This window comes from Mesoplodon densirostris, chromosome 3 (genome assembly GCF_025265405.1).
Source record: "Mesoplodon densirostris isolate mMesDen1 chromosome 3, mMesDen1 primary haplotype, whole genome shotgun sequence".
Classification (NCBI taxonomy): Eukaryota; Metazoa; Chordata; class Mammalia; order Artiodactyla; family Ziphiidae; genus Mesoplodon; species Mesoplodon densirostris.
In genome coordinates, this window is record NC_082663.1 from 172,188,782 (window position 1) to 172,205,866 (window position 17,085).

At 35.4% G+C, this 17,085-nt stretch overlaps 1 protein-coding gene across 5 annotated transcripts in view; it reads right to left on the reverse strand.

Moving 5' to 3' along the window:
* Positions 1-17,085, reverse strand: part of GABRG2 (gamma-aminobutyric acid type A receptor subunit gamma2) — a 132,086-nt gene that overhangs the window by 66,275 nt on the left and 48,726 nt on the right. For all 5 annotated transcript variants that reach the window (XM_060092597.1, XM_060092599.1, XM_060092596.1 and 2 more), the window contains exon 6: positions 15,892-16,029. In XM_060092597.1, coding sequence (XP_059948580.1) covers positions 15,892-16,029 — 138 coding nt within the window. The remainder of the gene's footprint in view (positions 1-15,891; positions 16,030-17,085) is intronic.

Here is a 17,085-nt window from a genome sequence, read left to right on the forward strand (position 1 = left end):
CGGACCGGGGCACGAACCCATGTCCCCTGCATCGGCAGGCAGACTCTCAACCACTGCACCACCAGGGAAGCCCAATTTCAATTTTCTTAAATTTACTGAGGCTTGATTTGTGACCCAAGATGTGACCTATACTGGAGAATGTTCTGTGTGCACTTAAGAACAAAGTGTAATCTGCTCTTTTCGGATGGAATGTCTTATAAATATCAATTTAATCTGTCTGTTCTATTCTGTCATTTAAAGCTTGTGTCCTTATTAATTTTCTGTCTGGATGATCTGTCCATTGGTGTGAGGTGTTAAAATCCCCCACTATTATTGTGTTACTGCGATTTCCTCTTTTATAGCTGTTAGCAGTTGCCTTTAAGTATTGAGGTGCTCCTATGTTGGGCGCATAAATATTTATAATCGTTATATGTTCTTCTTGAATTGATCCCTTGATCATTATGTAGTGTCCTTCCTTGTCTCTTGTAACATTCTTTATTTTAAAGTCTATTTTACCTGATATGAGTATTGCTACTCCAGCTTTTGATTTCCATTAGCATGGAATATCTTTTTCCCTCCTCTCACTTTCTTTCTATACGTGTCCCTCAGTCTGAAGTGGGTGTCTTGTAGATAGCATATATATATGGGTATTGTTTGTGTATCCATTCAGCGAGCCTGTGTCTTTTGGTTGGAGCATTTAATCCATTCATGTTAAGGTAATTGTCAATATGTATGTTTCTGTTACCATTTTCTTAATTGCTATGGGTTTGTTTTTGTACGTCCTTTTCTTCTCGTGTTTCCCACTCAGAGAAGTTCCTTTAGCATTTGTTGTAGAGCTGGTTTGGTGGTGCTGAATCTCTTAGCTTTTGCTTGTCAGTAAAGCTTTTGATTTCTCCATCGAATCTGAATGAAATCCTTGCCAGGTAGAGTAATCTTGGATGTAGGTTCTTCCCTTTCATTACTTTAAATATATCGTGCCACTCCCTTCTGGGAGTTTGCTGAGAAATCAGCTATTAACCTTTTGGGAGTTCCCTTGTATGTTATTTGTCATTTTTCCCTTGCTGCTTTCAATAACTTTTCTTTGTCTTTAATTTTTGTCCATTGATTACTATGTGTCTTGGCATGTTTCTCCTTGGGTTTATCCTGCCTGGGACTCTCTGCGCTCCCTGGACTTGATTAACTATTTCCTTTCCCACGTTAGGGAAGTTTTTGACTATAATATCTTCAAATATTTTCTCAGGTCCTTTCTCTCTCTCCTCTCCTCCTGGGACCCCTATTATATGGATGTTGCTGTGTTTAATGTTGTCCCAGAGGTCTCTTAGGCTGTCTTCATTTCTTTTCATTCTTTTTTCTTTATTCTGTCTCATGGCAGTGAATTCCACCATTCTGTGTTCCAGGTCACTTATCCGTTCTTCTGCCTCAGTTATTCTGCTACTGATTCTTTCTAGTGTATTTTTCATTTCAGTTATTGTATTGTTCACCTCTGTTTGTTTGGGTTTTTTGTTTGTTTGTTTTTAACATCTTTATTGGAGTACAATTGCTTTACAATGGTATGTTAGTTTCTGCTTTATAACAAAGTGAATCGGTTTTACATATACATATGTTCCCATATCTCTTTCCTCTTGCGTCTCCCTCCCTCCCACTCTCCCTATCCCACCGCTTTAGGTGGTCACAAAGCACCGAGCTGATATCCCTGTGCTATGCGGCTGCTTCCCACTAGCTACTTATTTTACATTTGGTAGTGTATATATGTCCATGCCACTCTCTCACTTTGTCACAGCTTACCCTTCCCCCTCCCCATATCCTCAAGTCCATTCTCTAGTAGGTTTGTGTCTTTATTCTTGTCTTACCCCTAGGTTCTTCATGACATTTATTTTTAATTCCATATATATGTGTTAGCATACGGTATTTGTCTTTCTCTTTCTGACCTACTTCACTCTGTATGACAGACTCTAGGTCCATCCACCTCATTACAAATAGCTCAATTTCCTTTCTTTTTGTGGCTGAGTAATATTCCATTGTGTATATGTGCCACATCTTCTTTATCCATTCGTCCGATGATGGACACTTAGGTTGTTTCCATCTCCGGGCTATTGTAAATAGAGCTGCAATGAACATTTTGGTACATGACTCTTTTTGAATTATGGTTTTCTCAGGGTATATGCCCAGTTGTGGGATTGCTGGGTCATATGGTAGTTCTATTTGTAGTTTTTTAAGGAACCTCCATACTGTTCTCCATAGTGGCTGTACCAATTCACATTCCCACCAGCAATGCAAGAGTGTTCCCTTTTCTCCACACCCTCTCCAGCATTTATTGTTTCTAGATTTTTTGATGATGGCCATTCTGGCTGGTGTGAGATGATATCTCATTGTAGTTTTGATTTGCATTTCCCTAATGATTAATGATGTTGAGCATTCTTTCATGTGTTTGTTGGCAGTCTGTATATCTTCTGTGGAGAAATGTCTATTGAGGTCTTCTGCTCATTTTTCGATTGGGTTGTTTGTTTTTTTGTTATTGAGCTGCATGAGCTGCTTGTAAATTTTGGAGATTAATCCTTTGTCCGTTGCTTCATTTACAAATATTTTCTCCCATTCTGAGGGTTGTCTTTTGTTCTTGTTTATGGTTTCCATTTGTTCTTTAATTTTTCTAGGTGTTTGTTTTTTAATTATTCTAGGTCTTTGTTAAACATTTCTTGCATCTTCTCCATCTTTGCCTTCATTCTTTTTCTGAGGTCCTGGATCATCTTCAATATCATTATTTTGAACTCTTTTTCTGGAAGGTTGCCTATCTCCACTTCATTTAGTTGTTTTTCTTGGGTTTTATGTTGTTCCTTCATCTGGTACATAGTCTTCTGCATTTTTATTTTTTTCTCTTTCTGTGAATGTGGTTTTCGTTCCACAGGCTGCAGAATTGTAGTCCTTCTTGCTTCTTCAAGCAGAAACTTTAAGAATCATTTTATTCTTTTGTTATTTCACCTTTGACTCTGAGAATGGCATACCACAGAATGAAAAAGCACAGTGGAAAGAGCAATACAAGAATATGTATAATATTATATATAAATTTTAATCCACTGAGATTTGAGTGTTATTTTCTACCATAGCATAGTCTAGCTTAACCTGACAAATACAGTCTGATTATACCTTACATGTGTGCAATCAAGTTACATAGATAGGTAGGTAGGTAGATAGATAGATAGATAGATAGATGCCATAACAATAAATAGAAAAGAAATTACACACTAGGCAAAAATATAGCCAAGGACAAGTCTTTCTGCAAACACAAATTCAGAACAGCTCAGTCATCACTGGATTGGAAAACTGGACTCTCAGCAAACACAGGTATCTGTTTAGTAACTTATTCAATTCTAGTAACTTTTATAGTAACTTTTATTCTATGGTCTTGGAAGAAGTCTCTACCCTTTCTGGATACTTTTCTACAAGATTGCTTGTACATCATAATGCCACCTGGATAATGAGTATCACCTTATAGAATTACTGTGAAAAGTGAATGAGATGATATAAAGGTCTTACAAATGCTAGCACATTATATTCTTATCATTATTACAGATTGGTAGTATCAGTACTATTTTAATGGACTGCTGATTCATAGCAGCCCAATTTATATAATTAAACACAAAATAATAAATTAAGTTCATACCATGTGCTCTTGATTGCAAGTGTTATTTCTGTTTGAGGATGCCAGGTGTCTATTCTTTCTCTTCTATGAAAGCTATGTCACAGCCATTGTCCTATCTTCATCCTCTGCAATTTCTCATTCACATGAATTCAATGAAATTCCATCCTCGCTATTCACACCCACGGTGGGCCTATTTTTCCCAGGCCACATTCATTTTTTTCATACCTTAACTAATTTACCAACCACCTCTATGGCAACCCCCTGGGCCTCTTGCCCCACAGTTGCTCCCAGAGTTCTCTATACTTGACAGATAAACTAGATCTATTAATTGCTGAGTTTTACAGAATAAGAAAACATGAAGAAATTTCTGTTAGGAACTCATGGGAACGTGGAAAACCTAAATACCCACCAGACATTTGCCTTATGACAGAGCTGCTAAATATCAGGAAATACAGAACAGCATTTTAGGGGTGAAAAGGACCTTCACATTTAATCTAGTTAAATTTTTTATTTTGAGATGAAGATATTGAGGGCCGAAAGAGAAAATGACTTGCTCAGGGCCATTCAACTATATGGTAACACAACCACAAAGGAAACTCTTAAAAGGAATTATAGGGCTTCCCTGGTGGCGCAATGGTTGAGAATCCGCCTGCTGACGCAGGGGACACGGGTTCGTGCCCCGGTCTGGGAAGATCCCACATGCCGCGGATCGGCTGGTCACGTGAGCCATGGCCGCTGAGCCTGTGCGTCCAGAGCCTGTGCTCCGCAACGGAAGAGGCCACAACAGTGAGAGGCCCGCGTACCGCAAAAAAAAAAAAAAAGGAATCATAGTTTTTTTGTGCTATATCCAGCTGCCTTATTTTATCAAAGAAGATGAAGGAAAAAGTGTTAATTGGCTATGCAAGGCTGCTAATCAGTAATGTACAGGAAAACTGCAACACACGTTTTAGTTGCTTAGATGTAAGCTGGAAGAAAAAATAAAAGGAAAATACAGAGAAGACTAGATGCACAGATGTCCATATATAGAACTTCACAACTCTGTTTAAAATCCATTTTCCATGAAAGCAGGTGGTAGAGATAAACTGAATGAACTTAAAATCAATTTGCATTGCATATGCAAGATATTTATGATAAATAAACCCATTTGTAGAATGTGAAAAGCAAGTGAGACCTAGGTTGGCTAGGTTCTGACACTTCTCTGCAACTCACTGTCTACTCTCAGGCAAACCTTGGTTGATTAATAGTTTTCACATTCATTTCTTACAGTATCATTTTGTGATAGAAATTCTCTCCGCCTATTAAAAGTAAATGAATATTCTTCATTTCCACAGATACGTATGTGTTCTCATTTGGGAAATGATTATCTTTTATTTCGCCCTATTTCGAGTGAGATATATATATAGTTCGAATGAGATGCATATAGTTTTCCAAAATAAGGAAACAGTAGTTCAAGAAGAAAATCATATAGTCCTGAAAATACAACAGGGGGTGTTAGGAGTTTTGGTAAAGGAGACTGTGTGCCTCACCCACTAGGACAGGTGAGAATTCAACTCTACCCAATCATTTTCAAATGCAAATGACAACCCAGATATTTAAGATGTAAAGATGTTTAAGATTTGCATATGAAATTTCTCAATTGTCCAATGTTGATGGAAATAAATAAAATTTAACTCTGTCCATGTCTAATGATCTGTGCTATAGGCCGTAGTTACACAATTGACTACCAATTTACAAACAGTGATTTTTACCTCTTTGGAGTAATTACCCAAAGTAAAATTACAACTGGCCTTAATCTTTGATATTTAAGCCTAAAATTTTATTTTTCTATCAATCTAATTTTACTCTCAGTCACTAATACTGGTAACAAGAAATCACCAACTTAGAAAATGTAATCATTAAGTGGTTACAATTAATGCTCGTGATTGTATTATATGTTTAGCAAGGAGGTATTTCACAGCTCATGCATTACACATTGTCTTTTATATTACAAAGCTCTTCACCACTTAGCAGTGAACAGTAGATATGATGAAAATCAAAGTGAATGGTGCTGTAAGTCATACGAGTAAAGGCAGATTCGAAATCATGTTTGGAAACTATTCCAGTAAACTCAGTTATCTACATTGAAGCTTTCATCTTATTATCAATGTCATTTATTGTACTTCAGTATTCACAAATAAAGATACCTTCTTATAGAGCTGATAGAGAAATGCTTATGGGCAAAACAATTAGGTTTGTGGAGGGTAGGGGAGAAGAACTAGAGAAAATGCTATTTTTTAGTATTTCTTTTTGACATTATTCTGAGGGATGATGTATAACAAGGAGTAGTTAATTTTGGGGTGGATCAATTGGGAGACAAATGTGAAAATTTAAACATTTATGAGGTGGTTTATATGTTAAGCATGAAGCACTGTCAATTTCTTGAATAGCAGAGACACCATATATAAAAGTAAACAAGGGGACTTCCCTGGCGGTCCAGTGGGTAAGACTCCATGCTTTCACTGCAGGGGGTGCAGGTTTGATCCCTGGTCAGGGAACTAAAATCCCACATGCCGCAAGGCACGGCCAGGAGAAAAAAAAGAAGAACAAAATAATGCCATTTGCAACAACATGGATGCAACTAGAGATTATCATACTAAGTGAAGTCAGAAAGAGAAAGACAAATACCCTATGATATCAATTATATATGGAATCTAAAATATGACACAAATGAGCCAATCTATGAAACAGAAACAGACTCACAGACATAGAGATCAGACTTGTGGTTGCCAAGGGGAAGGGGAGGAGGGAGAGGGATGCACTGGGAGTTTGGGGTTGGTAGATGCAAACTATTACGTATAGAATGGATAAACAAGGTCCTACTGTATAACACAGACAGGGAACTATATTCAAAATCCTGTGATAAACCATAATGGAAAAGAATTTTAAAAAGCATATATATGCATATAATTGAGTCACTTTGCTGTACAGCAGAGATTGGCACAGCATTGACATAACTATACTTCAATAAAAAAAATTTTTTAAGTAAGCAAAAAAATAATATACTTAGTCATGCTTAACATACGTGTCAATTCTCTAGTCCTTGAGCTTTTCTGATCTCTTTCTGCCCTGGATTAATAAAACTAACTGTTCTTGATTTCCTAAACGAGATAGACTTCAGGAGTGGCAAATGAGAATAGTAAACAAATTCTGCTTAGCCCCAGCTTGTATACCCCAGAAATGCTTTTCTGGGCTATTATGCCTGCAGTGTGCTGTGACCTTCATAATAACCTCCTTTTGAAGAAAAAGTTAAGTATAAAACAAAACAAAACAAAACAAAGCATTATTTTCCTCACTGCTATTTGATGCCCTTTTCAGTCTGTGACATGCTCAAATTTGCACAGCTGCAATGCTGGATAGAATTATTTTCTGAAAATGCAAAAATAAGATGAAGGAATTATTTGACTGCATCAAATGGAGTGAAAGAAACATTCAATGAGTCTGTGTACAGAGCACAATGTCTATAGAGTCAATCTCCACCATCTCACATTTTCATGTTTTTTAAAATTATTTAATGGTTTACATTTATTTGGGGACAGCAGCTGAACAGGAGAGCTCTTTTAGTTGCATCAGTCACATTGATGAACATGTCTTTTAAACGTAGCAAAAGAAGAATTTCGATTGAATTAGGAAACACCATATACTTGGATAAAAATTAATGTTGTCTTGACCTGTTTTTTTTGATAGATAGTCAAAATAAGATATTAGTCCTCAAAATTACTGTAAATAGTAGTCATGCAATCCTTTTATTAGGTTTTCTTTCTGATGAGACTTTTCTGCAAGTAACACTATTATACAAATATACTGAATCCAACAGTTTCTTAGTTAAGTCCAGATTTGCCTGGTGATCCATAGGTTCACTTAGAAGTGAATAATAATATCTTATAAGCAATAAATATGTTTCTGAAAAAGTAAAATATTGTTGCTAAATTGTTTCTCACTTGATGTTATTGCCCCATGTAAATATAATTGCTATTCCTATAAGTTAACATTTTGTTGATATATGTATATAGTTATCATATTAAATGCTATTACTTCATTGCACTGTCTCCATAAAAGTAGCTATTATCAAGTTTAGAAATAACTTTTTTATTTTAATTGATTCATCTCTTTACCTCATGTGTTTGTGAAAGGCAGTGGGGTAAAAACTTGGAATCTGGGTAAATAACTCTATTGAATAGCCTTGAACAAATTACTTAGCTCCTCTAAACTTAAGTTGCTTCATCTGTAAAATGAAAAATATTACTTCTCTGAGAAGCTTGTGAGAAATAAAATGATGTCATGAATGTTTCACAGATGCTAGAAAGTCATAAAACCCACTGTCCCTTCCTAGCACACAACTGAGCTACACTTCCCATCCCCATTTTTATCTCCACAGGAACACACAGCTAGTTCTTGACCACGGAATGTAAGCAGAAATGAAATTTGTCACCTTGAAAACAAACAATTTTCCTTAGACTTCCTATGACTCCTCTGTGCAGCCCCTCTCCACCTCTAAAGCCCCATTTCCTCACTAGGTACTGTCAGAGCAACCTTGAAATTTAAAATTCCAATGTGGGATTATTTTTTTAATAGTTAAACCTTCTTTTTTATTAGTTGAAGTATAGTTGATTTACAATATTGTGCTAGTTTCTGCTGGACAGCAAAGTGATTTTGTTAGATATATATATTCTTTTTCACATTCTTTTCCATATTCTTTTCCATTATAGGTTATTACAAGGTATTGAATATAGTTCCCTATGCTATACAGTAGGATCTTGTTGTTTATCTATTTTATATACAGTAGTTTGTATCTGCTAATCCCAAACTCCTAGTTTATCCCTCCCCCACCTTTCACCTTGGTAACCATAAATTTGTTTTCTTTGTCTTCAAGTCTGTTTCTGTTTTGTAAATAAGTTCATGTTATCATATTTTAGATTCCACATTTAAGTGATATCATAGGGTATTTGTATTTCTCTTTCTAACTTACTTCACTTAGTATAATTTCTAGGTCCATCCATATTGCTGCGAATGGCATTATTTCGTTCCTTTTTATGGCTGAGTAATATTCCATTGTATATATGTACCACATCTTCTTTTCCATTCATCTGTTGATAGACATTTAGGTTGCTTCCATGTCTTGGCTATTGTAAATAGTGCTGCAGTGAACACTGGGGTGCATGTATCTTTTCGAATTAGAGTTTCCTCCAGATATATACCCAGAAATGGGATTGCTGGATCATATGGTAACTCTATTTTTAGTTTTTTAAGGAACCTCCATACTGTTTTCCATAATAGTTGCACCAATTTGCATTCCAATGTGGGATTTTTAAATGTAGTACATGAATATTCCAGTATATATATAATGTCACATCACTAATAACAAAACAGATTTTAAAAATGGAGTGGGAATGTCATCCCTTTTAAGTTAAAAGCCTAAAGGAGTTTATTTTTGCATTTGACTTGCTTTGAAATTGTCAAAAACTTGAAGGGAAACATTCTAGGAGATCATTAATTTATAAAGAAAGTTACTCCTACATTGAGACATCTATAGTAACCTTGGTTACATCAAAGATTATAAATAAGTCCAAGGACTTTAAAGAAGCATCTAGTCAAATGCATTCTCTTTAGAAATAAGGAATTTTCATCCCAGAAAGGGCAAGTGACTTCTCCATGGCCATTCCTGGCCCAGCTCTTTATGTAATCCATTCATTTTCGTCTCCTGAAACCAAAGTTAATTTTTCTAAATTGAAGCTCAAAAATAAAATAAAAATCTATTACTGTGCAGTCTTTCACACTGATTTCATTTAATATATTAGGTTGCTTCAAGTAATTTGAAAAGTTTATTATTGACTAAAATGGGCTCACAACTTACTGTGATTCCAAAGTAACCCAAGACTGTAGGACTGGGTTACAGTTGTTTATTTCTCTCCTATCATTTAGGTTTATTAATTTTTTATTCCAATCTCTTCAATAAAACAATTACTATTAACTTATATGTTTTCATTTCTCTTTTTATTTCCCCCACAATAATTTATGTCAATGATGAGTATCTTTACTTGTGTTTGCTAAAGACATATAAGTTATAACACAGCCTAGAAGGTGGAGCTATTTTTTTTTCTTTTTAAAAAATTTATTTATTTAATTTATTTATTTTGGGCTGTGTTGGGTCTTCATTGCTGCGCACGGGCTTTAGTTGCGGTGAGCAGAGGCTACTCTTCATTGTGGTGCGTGGGCTTCTCATTGCGGTGGCTTCTCTTGTTGCAGAGCACAGGCCCTAGGCCCACGGGCTTCAGTAGTTGTGGCACACAGTTGCTCCGTGGCATGTGGGATCTTCCTGGACCAGGGCTTGAACCCGTGTCCCCTGCATTGTCAGGCGGATTCTTAACCACTGTGCCCCCAGGGAAGCCCTATTTTTTTTCTATTTGGAGAATTATTTGACAAATATGTATACACTGATAGAGGCAGAGAAGGTTGAACTTGAGCTTAGTATTAAGAAAAATGAGCACGAAGACCTGAAATAGGTTCAACTTATCCAAAAAACCTCAAGAAAATAAAGGATGTGGTGTGAGAATAATGGGCAATGTTTGAAGATACAGGGTAGATTACATATATTTTAGAAATCAAGCAACGAACATGGACTTCATCCACGGAGCTGGTGTTTCTAAATTTGTGGTCCGCATGGCACTGTTGAAAAGTAAGATGAATTTAGTGGTACAGAGTTCTTTTTTAAATTTTATTTTAGTATTTATGCATTTCTTATAATAGAAATCAAGAAAATATAACTTGCACATGGAATCGAAGCCAAAAATGTGGGTTAAAGACCAAAAGGAAGTATATAATAGTTAATGTACATGGGAATGCCAAAAAACTATGAAACAATGATGTTTACATTTCTAAGGATGATATGGAAGATTTAACGGTTTTCTAGACTTATCATGGTGACCATTTTGAAATGTATAGAAATATGTTGTGTACCAGGAACTAACATAGTGTTGTAGGTCAATTAGACTTCAAAAACAAATAAACAAAAAAACAAATTCATAGAAAAAAGATCAGATTTGTGGTTATTAGAAGCGGGGGTGGTGGGAGGGAGAACTGGATGAATGTAGCCAAAAGGTACAAACTTCCAGTTATAAGATAAATAAGTATTAGGCATGTAATGTACAACATGACAAATTAACACTGCTATATGTTATATTTACAAGTTAAGAGAGTAAATCGTAAGAGTTCTCATCACAAGGAAAAAATTTTGTTTTCTATTTCTTTAATTTATTATGTATATGAGATTATTGATGTTCACTAAAGTTATGATGGTAATCATTTCATGATCTATTTACGTCAAATCATTATGCTGTATACCTTAAACTTATACAGTTCTGTATGTCAATTATATCTCAATAAAACTGGAAGAAAAAAAGATTTAACGTTTTTCTAATATAGGAAGTACATGATATATTTCTTTTTGATTCACAATAATGGCAATGGTATCGCAAGAATGTAGGTTCTCCTAAGAAATTCATTTGCCCATGTTTCTAACCCACATCTCAGGATGAGAACATCAGGAACAAAGCTCTGCTTGATCCAAAAATCATGTAGATAATTTGGTGAAATGTCCATGGCAATATGACTAGAAAGAACAAGGTCTTCTACTAGAGAAAAAACAATGAGTAATGGAAAAATATATAGTAGAATTCTGCATTGCTTATTTAATTGAGGGAAATTTTATGGTTTTATCAATATAATTGTCACAAGCAATCCATTTTATAATTACCTACTAATCAACAACTCTAAGCAAATCACCAGGCTAATAGCATCATGGATACAAAGATGTTTAAAAGAAGGCTTCCACTGGGAAGTTTATGACTAATTGGAATGAGAGGGCAGAAAAGAGGGAATAAAACAACTGCTAAAAACATATAAGGTGGAAATTATGTTTTCATAAAGTAGGTGAAAATGCCCTGGGGGAGTTTGATGATGCTGATGATGGTGCCTTCCATTTACTGAGTCCTTTCTATGTGTTAGGCACAATTTTAAGCATTTTCAGTGGATTATCTTACTTAATCCTGAGAGTAACCCTGTAACATTGGTGATATTGAGCTTAGATATATTCAGTAATGTATACAAATCAGTGTTCAAACCTGAGCTGTCTGGCTCCAAGAGTGTGCATTCTGGCATTAAGGTCTGAAAGGTCTCACTGAAGAGAAGCTGTTTTTTTATGTTTTAAAGTCATAAAGAAGGTAGGGGTGAGTTGACAAGCCATTCAAAAAAGAAAGGAGACTGAAATTCAATGTGTGTACAGGATTAGCTATTTATATTCATGAAAATATTAACAAAGTAGTTCTGTCACAAGCTGAGAAATTATAGAAAACCAAGCTGGAAAGTTCCTGAGATCAGGGGCTTACATATTAGGAACAATAGCTTGTGCTTAATTGAATCTCCTGAATTCTTGGGGCATGAGGAAAGCCGTGGTTCAGGAAGACTTACTGGGACACAGTGCGAATAAAAATAGTGCAGTGATTAAAAGCATGAGTCTGAAAGCAAACCACCTGAATTCATGTCCCAGCTGCCAAATCTGATCCCTGCAAGTAAATGAACCCCTAGAAGTCTGTTTCCTTAACCGCAGTGATACCTTCAGTGTTAATGACCTTAAATATGACTATGGTAATGAGAATTAAAGTAGGTCATATATATAAAATGTTTGCTATGGTACATGTAGTTAGTGCTCAGTAAGTGCTAGCTTTTATGATTAATGTATAAAGGATAGACTGTAGAAAGAGAGACTGACAGCAGGGATGTAGTTTAATAGGCTCCCAACAGAGTCCAGATGAGAACAGACACGATCGTGAACTAGGACAGTGGCAATGGCAACTGAAAAGAGGACAGTTACGCAAGATATTTCAGAGGTATTCGTGCCTTCCTGATTCATTAGATGTGGGAGGCGGACATGTGACTCTGAGTGTTCATGCCTGGCTCACTGGGACAATGACGGTGCTATTACCACATACAGAGCAATCAGCAAGAGGTGATGGTTTGAAGAGAAATCATGGATCTAGAATCTATCTTGATGTATTGACCAAGAATTAAAGGTATTCTTCAAGTCTTATCAATCTTCCACCGAGGCAATATTTTTCTCAGGAGTGACACACATATAAATGGTGATAAAGATGATTCAGGTGGTGTATACAGAATTATCACATAGCCTCGAATTATGTGTAAGAAAATTCCTTCCTGCTTCTTCTACCCTTCTGTTTAAATCAAGGAAGTGTTTTACTTTGGTGCTAGTTACCCTTTTCCTTTTCTCTACTATCTCTTTCTTTCTTTTTCCACATACTCAGAGCCCAGGGAACACAAATATGTGCACTTAAAATTTAAGAACATTTTTCATTATATTTTTAAATCAATTTCTATTTATGTCAAATGCTTCTCATTTTCCAATTATGGTCCTTATGTGAATTTTCCTTAAAAAATAATTTTACTAATAACAAGGAATCAATTTAAAGAAAAAATATACTAAGGAACCCACAGTACAGTCACCACTTAGATATAACAAAATCATGAAAGGTGGACTTGAATGAGTGAAGGTTAGCAATCTCCGCAGTAAACTAGGCCTAATTTTAGGCACCATTCTCTCCTAGCTTTGACAGAGGCTTCTCAAAGGGAGATACATTTACTATAAGTCTAAGAGAAAACCATGTTGTTGTAATGGCCAAGATTCAAAAAGGCTATAATTTTGATCTTCTGATAACTTCCCAAGAAAGTTGTTAATATAACTTCCTTGTTGATATTAACTAGTTATGGAGCCATGCTTTAAAGATAAGAATGGCATCAGAAATAGAACAAAGATCACACAGAAACTTCCAATCATTACAAAATCAACTGTCACAATAATCAGGCTGCCTGTTGGCATTGGTGTTAACTTTCAACTCAGCCCTTTCTCTTCCCAGAGGCAACTGGAATGATACCACACACACAAAACAAACCAGCAAGAGCAGGGAGTGAACAAGAAGACCAAGGTGGAGGCTAACCCCCATACTAAAATTCACAAGGAGTTGATACAATCAATTAAATGATGCTACTCAATATCAAATCTGATATCAATACAGTTTTGCTTTGATTTCTCTAGGAAGAGTAATAGCCTTGTAATACCTTGATAAATTTTCTTGCCATGCTTTAAGTAAATAGATTATTTTCTTTTGGATGTATTTATTACTAGACAGTAAATACTCTAGATTATTCTCAGTATGAGACTTTGGGAGGGGATGATGTCAAACCCTATGATATAAAGCCAACACTTCCCTCACCACCGTTTGGTTTTAACGCCACTCCAGGCTTATATGACTGAACAAAAGATCTGCTAGTCATAAATTTGTGGGTTCTGTTTTAGGGTGCTGTAATAACTATACAGATATGAATATACAACAGAACTTAATGCCCAATTTCTTGTTCTGGAAGCGTATAGACTTAGAGATTATTTTTACATGTGCTCTCTCACAGATGGAAGACCTGTTTCTAAGGCAGTCCTGAATCTGTTTTGGGGACCAAAATAAAGACTGTTCTAGTACTTGATGGTCAGTATTTCCAGTAAATAAGAGAACATAAGGCCACATTTTAAAAATAAACTAGAGCATTTCTTTGATTTTATTTCAGATTCTTTTTGCAACATAAGAGTTTTTTTTTTTTTTGAAGAAATCTGCAAATGCCAAAAACAATGTTAGGTTTTTGATTTAGAGGATGATGCTTATGAAGGTAGAATCTTAAATTTCCATTTCTGTCTAGGTCTGTAATTTGTTTCTCCTTGTACAACAGACCAAGGCCTTTTTCTAAATTAGTCAACACAAAAATATGTCCTATGAATTTCAGGAGGAAAACAATCATGTATGCATGAATAAATCAACAGAAAACAGCTTAATTCATGGTAACAAATACAAAAAGTATGTCTTAATATGGTAAGCTATGAACACAATGTTTATATTTGAAATTAGGACATTTAAATTCACGTAACTTTAAGAAGGAGTAGCTGGAATAATCTATATGGAATATGCACTCAGGGGCTCCCCTGGTGGTGCAGTGGTTAAGAATCTGCCTGCCAATGCAGGGGACACGGGTTCGAGCCCTGGTCTGGGAAGATCCCACATGCCGCAGAGCAACTAGGCCCGTGAGCCACAACTACTGAGCCTGCGCATCTGGAGCCTGTGATCCACAACAAGAGAGGCCGCGACAGTGAGAGGCCCGCGCACCGCGATGAAGAGTGGCCCCCGCTTGCCGCAGCTAGAGAAAGCCCTCTCACAGGAACGAAGACCCAACACAGCCAAAAATAAATAAATTAATTTTAAAAAATTAAAAAAAAAATGCACTCAGCATTACAGAGGGTTTGTATTAACCTATAGCCACCCATGAGACAGATCTGGTCTGGAAATATGTTTGACTTGCCCCACATGGTTTTTTAAATCACCTTCAATTAATACCATTAAAAATTATGATATTTGATATAAAAATACTATAGATTTTTAGTTTCTCTTGAAGAAAACTGAAGTCCTGACCACATTAGGTCCCATGCATACTTGATAATTATAACTAATACTATTAGGCACTACTACTTATTGAATGCTAAGTGTTAGATATCATTCTAAGCAATTTACCTTTTTTTTTTTTTAATACATACAGTATGACTGTGAAGCAGATCTTTTTGTCCACATTGGTTATCTGGGAGAGCTGGTCCCCTGAGAAACTCAGTAATTTCTTAAAATATGTAGCTGGTAAATGATGGAGTTGGGATTTGAACCCAGGCCTGACACCAAAACCCAGTCCCTTATTCACTGATGAAGCCAGTTCAAAATATTTAATTACTGAACATGGAATTAGTTCATATCCACTCTGGTCACTTTTCTGTATTTTTGAGAAGTTAATCTTCCCCATGTGATACTTTAAATATGAAACATATTTCTTAAAAGAAACATTATACCTATCCCTAATAAGTATTTTCTTCTTTTTTAATAACTGTTACTTATTTTTCGTAAAGGAATTAAGCAAATAATTTGCTTATCCAATTTGAATCTAATTTGCTTTAAATTGATAAAATCCATTTATATTTATGTATTGTACTAGAATACCAATTATAATTTTCTCTAGTAAACTAAAACACTTCATTTAATTTTCTGAATATCATTTCTAGACAAGTGTTGAAAGCTTCTAAATCATATACACCAGAATTTAAACTATGGAAGGGTCACTCAAAATTATTTTCAAGTGCATCTTACCAGAAGTTGTCTTCACTACTTCAGTGGTATTTCTCAGTCCAACAAATGAAAATTGATAAAGCCTCCAAGATCTTGTGTCACCCACTTCAACAGAACTACGCTTCCATTGATAGACAATTTCTTCACGCGGATAGCCATCTGCCATGAGATAAGAAAGCACACATTTAAAATGATTAAAAATGAACACATATGGCAACCACCTTCTATGAACAAGACACTGAGGGAGATACCAAGAGAGACAGTTTTGACTTAGATGAGGATCTTGGACTAAAGATCATTACCATAGGGAAAATCAATACAATTTCCCATATCCTAATGGGAAATTAGATTTAAAAACCATGAGGTCAAAATTACCCATGAAAAGCACTTAAATTGCATAGAAGGTATACTATACACGGTTTTGTATATACTATACGCATACTTTACATCGTCTGGGGTAAGATATAAAAAGTAGCCAGTATATAGTAAATAGTACATATGCAAGATATTGTTTATGGTGAAACCAAGTCAACAGGGCAAGATTTTGAGAGTCATGCAGAAAACAGAAAATAATGGAAGAAGAGCAGACTCAAATCCCTCCCCAGGGCATGTCCTTGGAATAGAAGATGATTGGGAAAAATTACCTCAACTATTTACATTATTCTCTCTCTCAATTTGTTGAGGCTTCATTTTAATATACACAGATATCTGCAACTAAAAGCAGTAAGTAGAAATACCAAGGGGAAGATACCAATGAGAACTATGTAGATTCCTTACAACTCAGTTATGTTCAGCCTAAACAACAGAAAGCATTCATGAAAGAAATATTTCACTGATAATATAATGATTATCAGTACCTTTTCCTAGCCATAATATCCTAGAAAGCTTTCTCAATTTTTCTTCTAAATTATTCATTTACTTATGGGGATGATGGTCATACTTATTTCATGTAATTGATGGTCAATATATATTTGCTGAATGCATAAACATTATTTTATAAGTAAGCTGCAGAATAAACTCAAGTAAGATAGATAGACAGATGATAAAACTAGAAATCTTCTCATTTGTTTGTCTTCTAATAATGCTGTGGAAAGGTAGTTTTGATTATGGAGCCTGATTGACTTCTTGGAATAAAATCCCTTGTTTCCATTTTTTTCCTTTTTTTTTGGTCCAACTCTTTGTCCGCTATATTTTATTAATAAGAAGAAAGAAAAA